This window comes from Mus caroli, unplaced genomic scaffold (assembly GCF_978045245.1).
Source record: "Mus caroli unplaced genomic scaffold, Mus_caroli_1 scaffold_19, whole genome shotgun sequence".
Lineage (NCBI taxonomy): Eukaryota > Metazoa > Chordata > Mammalia > Rodentia > Muridae > Mus > Mus caroli.
In genome coordinates this window covers 31,221,024-31,238,112 of record NW_028227274.1, presented here as the reverse complement: position 1 = coordinate 31,238,112, position 17,089 = coordinate 31,221,024, and the positions used below count along the sequence as shown (strand labels likewise).

Genomic DNA, 17,089 nt, shown 5'->3' with positions numbered 1-17,089 from the left:
AGAAAGAAAGAAAGAAAGAAAGAAAGAAAGAAAGAAAGAAAGAAAGAAAGAAAGAAAGAAAGAAAGAAAAAGAAAGAAGGAAGGAAGGAAGGAAGGAAAATAAGATCCATCTAAATACTTGACCATCAATGATAGACATATTAGGGTACAAGGATGAAAAAAGATATTCCAAACAAATGGAACTAACAAGCAGGTATAGCTATTCTAAAATGTGATAAGATAGGCTTCAAAACTAAGGAAGGTCACTTCATATTCATCAGAGGAACAGTCCATCAAGAGGATATTCCAACTTATACATACACACACCAAACATGAGTGCACCCAGCGTTGAAAAGCTAGGTCTAAATCCACAGCTTAAGCACAACAGAAGACTGTAGGTGGCTTTGACACGCCATTCTCACCAATATACAGGTCATCTGGACAGAAATTAAACAGAGAACATTGGAGTTAAATGACATTGTAAATCAAATGGACCTAAGATCTACAGAACATTCCTTCCAACACTAAAGAATATACAACCTTCTCAGCACTTGTCGGGTTTTGTCCAAACCCAGCCACAGCCGAGCGGACAGAGCAAGTCTTAATAAATACAGGAAGAGTAAAGTAGCATCCTGCATTCTGTCTGACCACAGTGGGATAGACTGGGTGTCACCCCCAGCAGAAACTGCAAAGTACACGCATGCATGGGGACCCTAGAACACACCACTGAGGGATAACGAAGGCATGGGAGAAATCAAGATGGAAGTTAAAAAGTCTTAGACTTGAATGACAATGAAAATCCAGCATGCCTTATCGGTGGGACGACACGAGAAAGCCCTGAGAGGAGATGAACAAAACTGGAGATGAACATATAAAAAATGATATAGTCAAATCTCTGTTCTCCTAAATACCTGAAAAGCGAGGTTGGGTGATTGGGAAGTTAGAGCTGCCTTCTTTATGAACTGAGATTTTGGTTTACTGCCCTTTCACTTCCATCCACAAGTGGACTTGATTGTCCCTGAGCAGGCTCTCTGTGTCTCTGAGACAGGCTCTCTGTGTCTGTCTCTGAGACAGGCTCTCTGTGTTGCCAAGGTGGCTCAGAGTCCTGATTTTCCTATCTCAGCCTGCTGAGTGCTGTTCTGGGTGAGCTCGACACGCCTGCCTCGCCTGCCTCATGCCCTCCTTGGAGGTTAACTTCAGATGCCTGGTTTGTCTTTCCAGAACACGCCAGGAGAATGATATGGTTGACTCGGCGCCTCAGTGGGAAGCCGTGTTAAGGAGACAGAAGGAAAAGAACCAAGCGGACCCTAACAACCGGAGATCCAGACACAGATCTCGCTCGTATGTGGGTTCTTTTTCCACTTTCCCCTCAAAATCCGGGAGCTTGCTGGGAGCTTGGCAGAGCAGGCGGACGGGTGCTCAGTCTCCTAATGAGTCATGTCAGCTGGGAATATACATTTTTTATTGGTTGTTTTCTTCTTACACGCGTAACATTCACTAACCACTTTTGAAGGCTTAGAAGTTGGCACTCAGGCTGAGCAAAATGCCTTGGGAACAAGGCCATCAGAACTGTATTTTGTGTTTTGTGTTCTTTTTCACCAAATGCGTACGTCCAACCAGGTGAATAATGAATTTCCTTTGTTCCGAGGCCTGGCTGTTGGTGAAACACCTGCTGCTTTGCTCACTTGGAGTTTACAGAATTGTCTGGTTCCAAATCGAGCCAGACTATCTCGCTGTCAAATTACCATTTGTGAGCAGCAGTCATTGAATGACTCATTACACCCCAGCATTGAGATTTGCTTGCCCCTCCTGTTGCTAGGCAATGACATGCGTGAGCACAATTACCCCATCATGGTGAAATTTCCTGCCCCCCCCCCATTAATTTTCAGTGAGCTGATAAGGTGGTGTGCTTGCATGCTCGTATGTGAATGGTGTGTGTGTGTGTGTGTGTGTGTATGTGTGTGTGTGCGTGTGCACGTGTGCTTTGATCTATACATCAAGAGTTAGGCCACCTAGGCCTGCTCCACTTGCCAAACAGTGAGCTGGGACGAACTTGAAAAGTTAGCCCCAAAGCCTTTCGAGACCTCGGGTGGTTAGCTGTAAGGGTATGAAGTTCCTTACTCCTGGGACGAGAGGACATAGTCTCAACAGGGAGAGGATGGACGTGGAAGGTTGAAGCCATAACCAGCAGGGTAGCTCTGAGGGAGCCAGGCAGAAGAAAACTGAGAATGCGCTGTTAGGTTGACAGGCCAGGAGAGGATGCTGGTGGCTACAGCACAGATCCTGTGAGCTCTGTGTTTGAAGGGCTAGGCCTCAATCATAGATACTTCAATTTTTATTAGAATGCTTTTTTTTTTAAAGATGGGGATGGAGAGGTGGCTCCGTGCTAAGAGCACTTGTTGCTCTCTCCAAAGACTCAGTTCTGTTCCCAGCACCCACGTGATAGTTCACAGTCAGCTGTAAGTCTAGTTCCAGGGATACAACACCCTCTTCTGACCTCCTTTGACATCAAACACACATGTAGTACCCAGACATGCATGCTGGCAGAACATACACATTAAATAAATCTAAAACAGATGAACAGGCATAAACCAGGGTCTTACTCGGTAGCCCTGACTGGCCTGGAACAAGCTACAGAGGCTAGGCCGACCTTGACTTCATAGAGCTCTGCCTGCCTTTGACTCGCAAGTGTTGGGATTAAAGGCACATGCCAGTACACTGTGTAGAACGTTGTTGTTGTTGTTGTGAAAGGATTTCAAGTAGCCTGGGGCTGGCCTTTGGCCTTATACTTAACTTCTCTCCCTCCCTTGTTTTCTTTTCTTTTGAGACCGCACTTTACACTGTAGCACTAGCTGACCTGGCCTGGGAGATGCTCTAGAGACCAGACTGGCCTGGAACTCACAGAGATCCACCTGTTTCTACCTCCCAGTCCCGGGATTAAAAGTTTCTATCTTTACACTCTGACTAAGGCCTTGAATCTCTGACCCTTCTGTCCATACCTCTACAAAGGAAGGATTACAGGCATTTTCATGTCTGATTTTTTTGTTTTTGCTTTTATTTTTAATGTGGCATTATGAATTTTCAGGTTTTTTAAATAACAAAGTTATACTATAATTTTAGATATGTTCCTCTTTATTTTTGGAGTTAAAATAAAACCAGCATTATTTCTTCTTTAATATTTTGTATTTTCATTGAGCCATCTCTCCAGCCCACAAGTTCTCTTTCTTATTCAAGGAGTTGTAACAAAGACCCAAGCAGATTTGCAAACCAGCAAGGTAATTTTATTCTAAGCAGGCCAGATTTGCTGTCAAGAGTGACTTTGGGCCACACACGTGAAGGCGCCCAAGGGTCTGGGCCTTCTTTCTCCGTGCTGTCTAAAGGAAGGGAGGGATTTGGTTAGTAGGGGTATGTGTTGCATAGCTCTCTATTTTAATTGGTTGACTTGGATTAGTAGACCTTTGCTCATTACACACATCCTTTCCCATAATGCATCTGATTTAATCATTTGCATATCCAATCACACATAGGTTTTTGATGAAAAGCAGAATATTCTCAGAATATTGCCTTGTCCTGCAAGCACCCAAACTAGTTCAAGCTGAATTGGCCATAAACTCACAAACCTGGATATGACTATAGTAGGATTGAAAAGAATCTGTCTGAGTTTAATGGTTGTTGGTGAAATGAGAGTTATTTCATTGTTCAGAGTGGGGTGTGCATGCAGGTTATAGGGTTCGTTATTCACAGGGGTGTGTGTCTGTATACCAAGTGCTAGCTCAGGTTGATACACTATTCCCCCCGCTCACTTACCTCAAGACTGTCTGTGCCTAGATTTTTGTTGGTGGAAAGTTTTATAGAAAGTTTTGTATTATAAACTCCATTTCTCTTTTAAAATTATTATTATTATTATTATTATTATTATTATTTGTGTGTGTGTGTGTGTGTGCTGAACATGACTGGGTCTTAGCTATTAAATGTTATGAAGTTCAGAATTACCTGGTATATCTTTCATTTCCATTTCTCTGGTGTTTGTGTTTGCTGCTGTGATATATACATGAAAAGGCCAGCATCAGCCTGGCTGAACCTGCTTGCTACCGGAGTAACCTTGTCTCCTTAGGTTGTGCAGGAGAGGCCTTGCCTTTGCCCTTCAAACAATGGTTTGTGTGTGTGAGTGGGCTCCATCACCTCCTGGTGGCCATGATGTGTTACTGCGTTTACTCACTGAAAAATACTGATTACAAGCCTTGGTGAGGCTGCAGGGGAAGTGCTGGGTGGGATGAAACATAAAGTCCAGAGTAGATGGATGTTTCAAGGAAGTCCCAGGACGTTCCTGAGCAAACTTCCACAGCTGAACTGCTGCTGGCCTTCGTGTTCCTAATTAGGACTGGAAAGGAGGAATTAATTCATTTTTTCTGACCATTCAGGAATATCAGAAGAAGCACTAAGAGTTTGTTCAGAGTGCTCTCTTCTCTAAGTAAATATAAGTTTTGTATTTACTTATCTTCAACTTTAAACTCCCTTTTAGAGATGCAGTTAGATTAAAGATGATAAAACAACACAAGCTGACCACCATCGTGTTTGTTACTTGGAGTGAATATCGTCTACTATACACTGTTACGAAGGTTCTTTTGTGACTGTGTCACTCAGACTGGCCTTGACTTGGGATTCTCCTTCCTAGCTGCACAGGTCTGTGGATTGCAAGCTAATGGGTACAAACTAACGTCCCTGGTTGATTTAAAGTTGAGTCATTGTATAAGTGTAGATGGGGATGCTTTTGAAAAATACTGGACTGCCCGGCAATGGTGGCACATGCCTTTAATCCCAGCACTTGGGAGGCAGAGGCAGGTGGATTTCTGAGTTTGAGGCCAGTCTGGTTTACAAAGTGAGTTCCAGGATAGCCAGGGGTATACAGAGAGACCCTGTCTCAAACAATAACAACAACAAAAACCTGGACCAATACTGGTAGCTTGTTTATATTTATATTAGTTATATTTTATATCTTCTGACAACCGAGGGACTTCCTTTGAAGACTTTAAGTAAAATATCTGCATAAGTCTTTTTTTTTTCTTTTAATACAGAGTCTTATGTAGCCCAGGCTGGCCTGGAACTCAACATGTAGCTGAGGATGGACTTGCTCTCCTGTGCCATCTCCTGTGCTGAGTTACAGGCATGTGCTGGCATACCTGTATGTGTGCTGGAATAGAACCCAGGGCTTTGTGCACACTAAGCGAAGCAAGCTCTCCCAATAGAGCTACAGAAATATGGCTATTAACATTTCACAGTGTACTAAACTCACAAAACTGTATTGAATTGTAATAATGTACAATTTGTATGTGTAGATATAAACATAAAGTAATATAGCCACCGTTAAGGTAGCTCGTGTTTGTATTTCTTAAATCACAGGTGGTCTAACAGTCAGAACTCCTCCATGCCCCGAGCTCTTTGAGACTAGTGGAGATATTAGAACTCAGTTTATGCTAAGTTTTCAGGGACAGAATGACTGGTGTCTTGAATGGAATCACATGACTTATTTACATGCGAAACTAACTAACTAACTAACTAACTTACTTCATAAACTAAGGGGGTCTTCTGGCTAAAAGTACAAACAGAAAGGCAAAGACATAAATAAGAAGCAAAAGTTACCCAAAGCTCCAGTTGTAGAAGACCGTCCTGTGCTGTCAGGGCTGGTTATTTGGTGTGTCTGGCATGCAACGTTGCAGATCTAATGCAGGGTGTTTGCATGTGTTTGGCTGCCATCGCTTTATCATTGAGCTACACTCCTACTCTTTTACCAGGCTGTGTCTATGTGTGTGTTAAAATTACATTGCATTTCTTTTGAGTGCATGTGTGTATATTTATGTGTATGGGTGTACGTGGAAGTCAAGGGACAACCTATGAGTTGGTTCTTTGCGTCTATCTGGGGATGGAACTCAGGTCACCAGGCTTGCCAGCAGGTGATTTTACCTGCTGAGTTATCATACACACACACCACACACAAACACACACACCACACACACACACACAGAGGCATGCATACACACATACAACTGTGCACACACATACTCTGTTTACAGAAATTATTGTTCTCTTCCTCATGCCTCACCACTAGGCTTGGCATGGTGGCTGCGAGTTGTGTGTTCCTTGCGAATTGTTTTTTCTGTCTCCTCCTCATCTGTTATAGACACGCTAAGCTTCAAACCTCAGATGATGCCAGTCTTCATCTTCCATCTCACTGTCTGGGACCCAGGTCTCACCTTTAGTCTCCAGCCCTGCCTGCTGTCAGCGTTGTTTCTGGGGTCACACCCTGGTTGTTATAATACCTTGTCCATTCATTTCTGCCACCTAACTTTAGCTATTTTCAGATCTGTAGTTTCTAGGTGGGTTGGCAGCTCCGTCTTTTCTGGGGCACTTGGCAATGTCCAGAGTCATTTAACAGTTTTAATTACATTTATTTATTTGCGTTAGGGGATCAGGTGTGCATAGAGGCCAGAGGACAGTCTTTGGGGGAGTTTCCACCATGTGAATCCCAGAGATGGGACTCAGGTCATCAGACTTGGTGACAAGTGTCTTTCCCTGTGGAGTCATCTCACGGGCTCTCCAGAGTCATTTTTCTTTAACATTAAGGAGGCTACTGGCTTCTAGTGGGTCGATGTTGGGGTGTCATTGACCTAATCTCACAATGCATGGGGAAGCTCTCAAAGAGTTAGCGCTCAAAATATCATCAGTGTGGAGAGTTCAAAACCTTCTGTAACAGGACGACGGCTAATCCACCTTTCCAGCGTCCCTGAGATAACAGGTTGTCAGCACAGCAGCACCTCCACCTCTACCCCCTGCAATAGACTGTGGGGTGGCAAACTCGGAGAACTGCATGCTGACCCAGCATTCTTAGCGAGTGGAAGATTAGCTTAGTACTCTGAAATCTTTGCACCCTCTTAGTTATCATTTAATGGTTTGGCATACTGCCCAGGGGATCAGATGGGCAGAGTGCAGCAAAGGCAGGCTTTGTTCAGGAGGCCTTCCAGACTCTTCACATGATCTTTCAAGCATAGAATTTTATATGACAGAAATCTGTATTCCACAGCGTTCTTGGTCAGACATCGGTGCTTTGGCTCCTACCCCTTACTGTAGTTCATTCCTTTTCATTTGATCTAAAGAGCAGATTTTGGTTGTCCTCTCACCCAGTCCACACACACAAAGGAAAAGCCACTTAGTCTGTTCTGTAGCTAAATAAATAACGTAATGTAGTCCGAGGATTCAGAAAGCCCGGCTGGAATGCAGGAAGGAGAAATGAAAGCACTGACAAGACTGTATGCTGAAAGTGATACTAAACCCGGGCATGAAATTCCACAGGGTGGGGCGATCGGTGGCTTAGTTCTTGTCCTTTTTATCAGTATGGCTTAGGGCCCTTTGGGGGCCTCCGACTAGATCTCTCTCCTGAAGGGACAGTGGCCACAACTGAAATAAATTTACTATTCCTTGCTACAGTGAGGGTTCACAGTTAACCTGGATGGACAATATGAACATAAATAGTGACATCAGGCCAGGCAGTGGTGGTGCACGCCTTTAATCCCAGCACTTGGGAGGCAGAGGCAGGTGGATTTCTGAGTTCAAGGCCAGCCTGGTCTACAGAGTGAGTTCCAGGATAGCCAGGGCTACACAGAGAAACCCTGTCTCAAAAAAACAAAAACAAACAATAAGATAGTAACTTGGGGTTTCTTGTTCTAGGACATTGGACATAACTCTATGTATCATTTCTGGTCTTCAGGGACAGTGTGTCATCACGAGTGGAAGCCACAGTTAGGCTCTGTCTTTTGTGGCCTACATTTCGGTGCAGGATTGCAGCTTGAGATGTCACATAGAAGGGGGACGTTATTGAATCGCTTGCCTCTCATGGCTGTTGCTTGTACGAGGTCATGGCAGATCATGTTGAGAGTCTTACAGTGGGCAAAAGAAAGGAATTCTCTTCTGCTTAAAACTAGCGGGCAGTTGGTGAAATGGCTCGGCAGGTTAGGGGTACCTACTGCCTCGCCTAGGAACCGAGTCCTCGGGACCAGCGTGGTGAAGCAAGAGAGCTGAGTGCTGCAGACTGTCCTGAGTGTACAGTGGTGTGCACACATGTGCACACATAAATAAATGCCACGAAACAGTAGATATTAGTAAGCTGAGGAACCAAAGCCCCTAAGTCACTTGCTATTTAACACCAGCTGGCCAGGCTGGCTTCAAACCTGTGGTGAGACCCCTGCCTCTGCCTCTCAAGTGCTGGCTTCCAGGCTGTTTGATAAATGAACCTCTGGGGATGACTCATTTCCATTTATGTACATTCATGTGAGTCTCGCTGGCTAGTAGTGAAGTAACCTGCTGCCTTTTCACTGATAATGTGATGGCTTCCCATCAGCAGCTGGGTGGCAAGTGAGACCTCACAAAAGTATTGCAGGTCACTCAAGGTTTGCGAATGGCATGCATTGTAGGGGTGAATTTTGTCTCCTTTGTTTACAGAAGAAGTCCTGACATCCAAGCAAAAGAAGAACTGTGGAAGCACATCCAGTGAGTACTGGGACCCCCGGATGGGTACCATTTCAGAATATATATGTAAGTGTTGTACATGTGCACGCCCAGTGGATCTGGATCCCCTGCAACTAGAATTATGGATGACGGTGAGCCACCATGTGGGTGTTGACCCTTGGCCTTCTGCAAGAGCAGCAAGTGCTCTTAATTGCTGAGCCGTATGGCCAGCAGGATATGGGCAGTTTTGAATTGGATACAAGATAAACCAATGCTACTGCAAGGAGCCTTGGTTTGGCGCCCCAGCAGGTGCCATGCTCTGGTGATGCCCCCAGCAGGTGCCACACTCCTCCTGTATCCTCTGGTGCTGACATCAAGGTTGGGCCTCATACACCAGCTGCTGTCTACAGGCAGACCAATGCCTCCTGTCCAAGGTCTCTTAGTTTGCCTGTAAATGCACCTCAACTAGGCCAGTGGTTTACAAAGGAATGCAAAGAGAAGCAAATCTATAAAGAAAGGCACTGCCACAGGGCAGGAGGCGTATGAATGCGGGAAGTGGGGGCCCTGAAGAGAGTGGGCCTGGGAAGGAGGGGAAAAGGGCAGGGGCTACCAGAAAGTTTCTCCCATTTCCCTGAACACAGTCTAGTTTTCTCAGCTTTGTGCAAGTCACATGTGTGTACTCTCTGTGGATGTCACATGTGTGTACTCTTTGTGCATGCCACATGTGTGTACTCTGTGCACACCACACGTGTGTACTCTCTGTGCATGCCACATGTGTGTACTATTTTTAATAAGCCCATGTTTTGAGACAAGGGCAAAAAGGAAAGCTTGCCAGTTGAGAAAGGTATTGGTATGTGTGCATGCCCTACGGCTTTTCTTTTCTCCTTTAACTTTCTTGCTGATTCTTTCCTAGGAAGGAGCTTGTGGACCCATCTGGACTGTCAGAAGAGCAGTTGAAGGAGATCCCGTACACTAAAGTAGAGTGAGTACAGCTTCCAAAGTCTTTGCCTAGTTTTATTAGTGTGCAAGTAAATTACTTTCTTTCCTAATGCTGTGACACCATACTCAAGGAAACATAAAAAGAAGTATTTAATTTGACTTACGGTTTTGGAGCATTAGAATCCGGCTTAGAGTCCGGGATGGTAGAGCAAAGGTGACAGGACCAACTGACATTCATTCTGACTCAGTACAGAAAGCAGAGAGGGCACACTGGGATGGCTCAAGCCTTTTGAAACCTCAGGCCAGTGACACACCTCCTCCAGCAAGGGCACACCTCCTCATCCTTCCCCAACAGTTCCACTGACTGTTACTAAGTACTCAAACATGAGCGAGCATCCGAGGGCCATTCCCATTCCTAGCACCACAGGAGGGCACGGTTCATTCTTGCACTGTGCTCCACGCTGTGCTTCCATCTGTGTATTAGCTAGAGATTAATGTAAGGCATGAGGTAGAAAGGTGCATAGAACTATCCTTTCTGTGTGGTGGCTCAGGTTTCTAAGCCTTGAATGTGGGAGGCAGAGGCAGGAGGATTGACACAAGTGCAAAGTTAGCTTGGTTTCGTGTGAGTTCCAGGCCAGCCTGAGCCAAAGAGGGAGAGACCCTGTTTCAAACCTCATGAAACTACTCTTGTCCTGTACTTCCCGACTCTCAGCTCTTCTGCTTGTCAGTACGTAAGAAGTTACAATAAATGATGAATAATGTCCATTAAAATAAAATTGGCTGAGGTACTCATTAATAACAGAGTCAGTTTTGGCTATCATTTTCATACTGAGAGAATCATATTTACCTTAAAATTGTCATATGAGCTGCCGTCAGCTCCGTTTTGTGGTGGTTTGGATATGATTGGCCCATGGGAAGGAAGGCACTTTTAGGAGGTGTGGCCTTGCTGGAAGTGTGTCTCTGTGGGAGTGGGCTTTGAGCCTCCTATGCTCAGGCACCACCCAGTGTGGAAGAGAGTCTCCTCCTGGCTGCCTTTGGATCAAGATGGAGAACTCTTGGCTCCTCCAGCACCAAGTCTGCCTGCACTCTGCCATGCTTCCCACCATGATGATAGTGGACTGAACCTCTGAACCTGTAAACCAGCTCTTGGCTAGAGCTGCCTTTATATTTTGCCTTTGTAAAAGTTTTTAAATGTTGCCTTTATAAGAGTTGCTTTGGTCATGGTGTCTCTTCACAGCAATGAGACCCTAACTAAGACACCATCATAGGACCACACTGAGCAGAACAGGCTTGTGAATCCTTAGCAGCAGTTTCCAGGCTCCAGCCCCGACTGTTGAGCACGTATCTGCTATTATGTGCCTTTGTCATGGGTCAAGGGGAAACTGGCCTAGATTGTGTGGACTGTAGTAGCCCAGAACCTGAGTGCTCTCCTGGCTCTGCCTCCAGACTCTGAGACCATAGGTGTGCTCTCCCTAGCTTGGTTTAACCACTAAAATGTAAACGCATCTGAGAATTCCCTTGAATTATTTCCAGGAGCATGGGAGGAGCACACTTTACAACCCCCCCTCTATGACCCGGTATTCCCAACCAGAAAAGCTGCAGGCCCAGCTTCCCCAGGCTCTTCCCACACATCTTGTGGGAATCAGTTCTCTCCTTCCATCATGCTGGACTCTCTGGGACTCAGGTCAGGCTTCGAGGCTGGCGAGCCAGCGCTTTTACCATCGTTTGTATAGGGCAAGGATGGATTTATTATTTTTTTTTTAAAGTTAAGTGCTTAAGAGACGTATAGTATATAATGTGACTTTTAAAAATGTGTCCACACTGAGAAATTGTCAATCAGGAAGGCACATACGTCTACCACCCGATCTTTATGTGTGCGCCAAGTACGTTGAAGAATTCAACAGTTTCCAAGCGTAGCTGGAGTCAGCTAGAACCTGACAGAAGATGAAGCTTCTGTTTTCACTGGAGATCGTATTCCTCATGTATGCCTGAAGAGAACCCAACCACGTTCTCAGAAGTACTTAAAGCTCAGTGGTTAAGGCAGGCTGGGTAGAGCACACCTGTGTTCTCCGAGAGTCTGGAGGCAGAGGCGGAGGTGGAGGCAGAGGCAGGAGAGCACTCAGGTTCTACGGCTACTTGGGGTCTACATAGTCCAAGCCAGGACTACATCATGAGACCCTGTCTCCAAACAACAGTAACAAAAAACTGTGATCTCTCTCCCTCTCCCTCTCATGCATACACCTGCACACTCTCACACACGCACACTCACACACTATGAAGAGCTCCATTTGCATGAGTGAACAAGAAAGCACTTTCTTTTGTAAAATTCGGTGAAATGTACTGCTTTCAGAGATCATAAAAATTAAGTTCTTAAAAACAAAACAAACACCCCCCCCAAACAAACAAACAAACCCCAAACCCGTGTGAGCTAGGTGCGGAGGAACATGCTTTTAATTCAGTGTGCGACGTGGAGCTTGAGCGTCAGGAGTTTTAAGTCATCTTCAGTCTGAAGCCAGCCTGGACTTCACGAGACCCTGTATAAAAACAAAAAGCCACCTACAAAGTAAACCTGAGAGTCAAAAGTTCTGCTTACAGTTTAGCATCAGGAAAGCTGCGTATTGTGATGCGGTTTTGACTGTGTTTGTCTCCTTGCTTTGTCTGGCTTCCTCACAGGACTCAGGGTGACCCCGTCCGCATCAGGCATTCTCATTCCCCGCGGAGTTACCGGCAGTACCGAAGATCCCAGTGTTCAGATGGAGAGCGATCCGTTCTCTCAGAAGTGAAGTGAGTCAGACCTGTGGCCCCAGACAACACAGCCTGCCCCAGAGGTGCATAAGACCTGAGTTCTGTCTTGTTCATAAATCCTGACCTTTTCTCTTTGGCAGCTCAAAGACAGATCTTGTACCACCACTTCCGGTCACCCGTTCCTCAGATGCTCAGGGGTCTGGAGGCTCGACAGTTCATCAGGTTAGTAAAGGTTTAAGGCATCCTACTGATCGTGCGTGTGTGATGTATGGGCATGGCCTGTGTGGTCTGAGAACTGTTTTCAGGACTGTTTTACATGGGCTCTGGTGTTTGAACTCAGGTAGTGAGGAATAAGCTACAAGGCTTTTACCCACTGAGCCATCTTACCAGCCCAACAGATGCCATTAAAAAAAAAAGTTAATTTTAATTTTTAGTGAGGTATGGTCTTACTTTGTAAGCCTGTCTGGCCTGGAACCTTCTCTTTGTTGTTGATCAGGCAGATCCTGAACTCACAGAATCTGCCTGCCTCTGCCTCCCTCGTGCTGGGGTCAAAGGTGTATGCCATAGGTAAGTAGCCTATGAGACTTTTGAGAAACATCTTGTGCTTACAGGAATCCCTTTGGATACCGTAGCAAGTCCTTATTCTCAGATATGTTTATACATTTGAAGCCATAGCAACCCCGGTCATCCCTGGGAGGTCTGGGCAGCTGTTGTGAGGCCCTGTGGGTGGTGGTCTCCATCAGACAAGTCCCAACTCCAGGACTCCTGGGTATGGTGTACCGGTCAGGTAGGCAGTGACATGTCCCAGATGACAGCCACTCTATGCTATCACAATGCACATGAACCATTTCATAGGGTGGCTCCCCAGAATAAAACCAGGGGAGCATTTGAAGTTTCCTCTCTGGTATTTAGAAGAAAAAGCCTTAAGGAAAGTCTCTTAAGTAATGCTTATGAAGGTAAATTATGTCCAATTTTTATGAGAACTGATGTGTACCCAATTATCAGGCCAAGATTAGGCACATTTGGTTTTGCAGTTAACTAGAGGGCTCTCACACAGTATTAGTTTTCTCCGAGTAATTACCTCATGCAGTGTCATAAATGAATACATTTAAGGTGGCCACACCATGTAGCTCAGGCTGGATTGGCTCTTCCTGGGGTAACAAGTGTGTCCCTCTATGCCCAGCTTCTGTTATTTCTAAGTACTTGATTTGTTTTTTTTTTTTAAATAAATTTATTTTATTTATATTAGTACACTGTAGCTGTCTTCATGCACACCAGAAGAGGGCATAAGATCCCATTACAGATGGTTGAGCCACCATGTGGTTGCTGGGATTTGAACTCAGGACCTCTGGAAGAGCAGTCAGTGCTCTTAACCACTGAGCCATCTCTCCAGCCCCTTGGTTATTTTATGACTGCTATGAATTTTTTTTTCTAGAGGAGAAATGGGTCTAAAGACAGCCTGATTGAAGAAAAGTCTCAGCTATCTACAATCAACCTGGCTGGGAAACCTACAGCAAAAACCATAAAAACCATCCAGGCTGCTCGCCTCAAGGCAGAGACTTGACGGGCTGGGTGTGGGGTGGGAAGGGAAAATTCGTGCCACTGGTACTTCTGAAACTGTGAATTAGGTAATTATCCATGCACCCTGGGCATGTGTCTTTAGCATCTTTTAAGGATTTATGTACAGCATTCTTGTGCTCTGGGCCTTTGGGAGGACAACCTTATAAACTCACTGGATACCACATCTATTTCCTGAAATTCTGACCATCCAGCTCTCCACCCAGTCAAGACCAGCAACTTCTGATGGGCCCCTGGACTCTTGGCCTGCATCAGACTGTGGTGACTTCTATTCCCACAAAACTGTTTCTAATATTGTATTCCATGGCACTGAGTTCCAATGGTTATTTACAAATAATGTAAAAAGCTGTTAAGTGTTGATTTGAATTTAAGTGTCCTTGTCTTGTGTTTTCTGAGAAAAAAAAGCCCATGTGGGCTGTCCTAGACCCTACACACCTGCCCACCCATGTTCCCAAAAGTTTTGGACCTTTACCTGTGCATGATGGCTTTTCAGACAGGAACAGTACTCAGAGAACCCTCTGTATTGTGCCATCAGCTGTGACCCATTGTTTTCTGTTTCCTTTAAACTCTGCTCTTTACTACTTAAGCCTTTGCTTTTAAGATAGGATCTCAAGAGAGCTATGTCAGTTTTATTACTGCCCCTTAATTAAACTTTATCCCACAGATGCCTCCAGCTATTTGAGGGTTCAATTGGGGGTAGACTGCTCAGTGATACAGTGCTTGCCAAACTCTACCCTTAACTCCTTAGGTTGAACTGTGGCCTTTCCCCCAACCCCCCTCACCCCAAACTAAAACCAAATCCAAGGATTCCTCCCCAGGCAGTGTCCTGTCCTCAATGTCTTCATTCTTCTGCTGTAATTCTAGGCTGCCTCTACATCCCACATTCTTTGCAGCTCACCTCACTGTGGCAACATCTCAGCCCACCTGCGTGGAACAGCCCTGCTCCATCTCCCCATCTTGCTTTAATAAAACCTAAGCCTTAGTGGTCTTGTTTCTTTACTGCTTCCTCCCAGCTTCGCAATGGCTCACTTTCCAACTTTGCTCTGCAGTGGCACACACCCCCAACTGCCTCAGGTTTCCCTGACTGGCTCCGAACTTGGATTCATCTCACACACAGCAAGCCTTCCTCATTTGTGATACTTTATTCTAAAGCTCAGGACAGTTTTAAGTAAAATTTGTGCCCATACATCCCCAATGTGCTAGCTGTCCCTTTCTGTTAAGCAAAAGAATATGTCAGTCTTAGCTGAAGTCAACGATCAGTTTAGCTGTTGGTATGGACAGTAAGGTGGCCGCCAATCACACAACATACACATGTCAGAACAGCACATCAAAGCATTTATTCATAGCCTTGTTACAAATGAGCATTCATCTATGGAGTTTTGACACGGCCCCTAGAAAATTTAAATCACTCGTGCTTCTGTAGATCAAATTTCCAAATCAAGGACATCCTAAAAGAAAAGATAAAAACGCTTTAAAAGTGCCCGTCTCAGAAAAGTTATCTGGTGACATAAATCCCCAGCAAAGCCTTTAGTTTTAGTGTTTGTTGGTAAAACTCTACACATTTTTTTTGACTTAGAGGTCTGGCAGTTTTTCTAGCAAATATAGATCCAAACAGATTTTCCAAGCCACCAATGTAAATGTACATTTGCTACTTCTGTTCAATACTACGGAGTCAGGAAAAAAACAAAAACAAGACCAAAAAGCCCAAACATTCATAAAAGTAAATGGGTAAAGGCTGTCTTTTATGAGTTACTTCATAGTCTGCGTTACTTCAGATAAGTAGCAGCAACACAAGCGAACCAGTAAGACTAAGGATTCGGCATTCCAACCTACAAGGAAATCACGCAGTGCTTTGGAGTCATCCTACCTTAAACCACTCTGTGCTCCCGTGTGTCGTTCAGGAAATATCCGTCAGCTTCAGGTACCCACCTGCCAAACGAGGAAGAATCAGTTAAGGAAACTACATTCCCTGGGCTGGACAGCAAAATCACTTGCACACACAGGCTAGAGTAAACTTTCTGTAACTTATGCAGCTCCTACACCCGAGATACCGAACTCCAGGGCATGCAAAGGCCGCAAAGCATTTATTTATGCCTTTTCTGACACCACATTCACTAGCGACCAAAGTGAACGGGCAACACAAAGGCTACATGAATAGGGCGTCAGGCAGCGGGCGATCAATCCTACCGTGTGACCTGGGTCTTCGCTTTATTCCCGCCCAGTTCTGTGCCTGGGCTTATGGCGGAGATCTACATCCCAAACGGCGCTCGGCTTCCACAGCGACCAGCTTCACGCGGGGTCCGGCGGGCCGAGCGCCTCACAGGGCCGCCGAGTCCGCTGCAGACACCCTAGATCCCACGCCACAACCGCCTCCCATGCTCCAGCTCTCGGGGACGCCATGCTCCGCGCCGCGGGCGAGCACAGAAAGGACGCACCGCGCTCCCACAATGCTTTTCTACGACCGGAAGAGTCCACTGTCCCCCGGGAGGGCGGGAACGGACTGTACCACGGCTGCCGCGCGCTCTCCTGCCCCCTTGTGGCCGGAGGGAGAAGTACACCTCGAGGCTGCGGCGCCGGTTTCCGAGAAAGAGGGCGCTCGCCGGGTCCCTTTGTGGGACTGGTTCTGTCCTGCACCCCATCCCGCAGGGCCAATAGGACGATAAGGAGATTTTGTCAAGTGTGCGTCCAGCCACGACTCCTTCCTGGGCCCAGAGCATTTGGTCCATGATGAGCAGCGAGCGTAGAGCTGAAGGAGCTCAGACCCAGAGCTGGGGGAGGCTGCACGGTTCTCCTCCGGATGAAGAGCAGTAAGGGCGAAAATTTAAAAAGCAAAACCAAGACCTAGGACATACATGCTTCAGGTTCTGTATGAAATGTTCTGGAATGCGGCTGTGGATGATCTCTCTTGCAGTCTAGTGTTGGACAATCGATAAACAAACAACAAACAAACAGCTTTAAGATCCAGGAAGAGTGAGATATTCTGCTGCGTGCCTGTGTTGCCAGGCAGTACAGGAGGATCAGGAGTTCAGGTCCATCCTGGACTACTTAGTGATTTAGAGGGCAGCCTGGGCTACATAAACCCCAGTCTCAAAACAAAATCCGCCTTCCACCACCAAACCAGAGAAACTGGGTTATGGAGGAAGAGGCTTTTAATCCCAGCATTTGGGAGGAAGAGGCCAGCCAGGGTTATATAAAGTGACACAGGGTTATATAAGTGAGACCCTGTCTGGAAACAAAACAAAACAAAACAAAACAACCAGTATTGTTCAGTAGAAACACGGTGAGGATTTCAATAGTAACTTTAAATTCTCAAATTACCAAATTACAACATAACAAAACATGAAAACCT

The 17,089-nt window shown here is 45.7% G+C and overlaps 1 protein-coding gene, 1 long non-coding RNA gene and 1 other non-coding gene across 8 annotated transcripts in view; 1 reads left to right on the top strand and 2 right to left on the bottom strand.

The window, feature by feature from the left end:
• Window positions 1-14,106, top strand: part of Epb41l4a (erythrocyte membrane protein band 4.1 like 4A) — a 216,376-nt gene extending 202,270 nt beyond the window's left edge. For 5 of the 6 annotated variants that reach the window (XM_021150638.3, XM_085833765.1, XM_085833766.1 and 2 more), the window contains 6 exons: window positions 1,201-1,320; window positions 8,473-8,520; window positions 9,392-9,460; window positions 12,091-12,201; window positions 12,303-12,384; window positions 13,598-14,106. In XM_021150638.3, coding sequence (XP_021006297.1) covers window positions 1,201-1,320; window positions 8,473-8,520; window positions 9,392-9,460; window positions 12,091-12,201; window positions 12,303-12,384; window positions 13,598-13,726 — 559 coding nt within the window. In that variant the 3' untranslated portion in view covers window positions 13,727-14,106. The remainder of the gene's footprint in view (window positions 1-1,200; window positions 1,321-8,472; window positions 8,521-9,391; window positions 9,461-12,090; window positions 12,202-12,302; window positions 12,385-13,597) is intronic. The other variant, XM_085833764.1, reaches the window with a different exon arrangement.
• A 948-nt stretch (window positions 14,107-15,054) lies between these two features.
• On the bottom strand, window positions 15,055-16,151 carry LOC110285139 (uncharacterized). Its single transcript, XR_002377023.3, has 3 exons — window positions 15,928-16,151; window positions 15,608-15,669; window positions 15,055-15,188 (listed from the first exon to the last, which is right to left on the bottom strand). It is a non-coding gene; the product is annotated as an uncharacterized LOC110285139 (long non-coding RNA).
• Window positions 15,757-15,888, bottom strand: LOC115029965 (small nucleolar RNA SNORA13). The gene has a single exon (XR_003835517.1). It is a non-coding gene; the product is annotated as a small nucleolar RNA SNORA13 (small nucleolar RNA).
• Window positions 16,152-17,089: the final 938 nt, after the last annotated feature.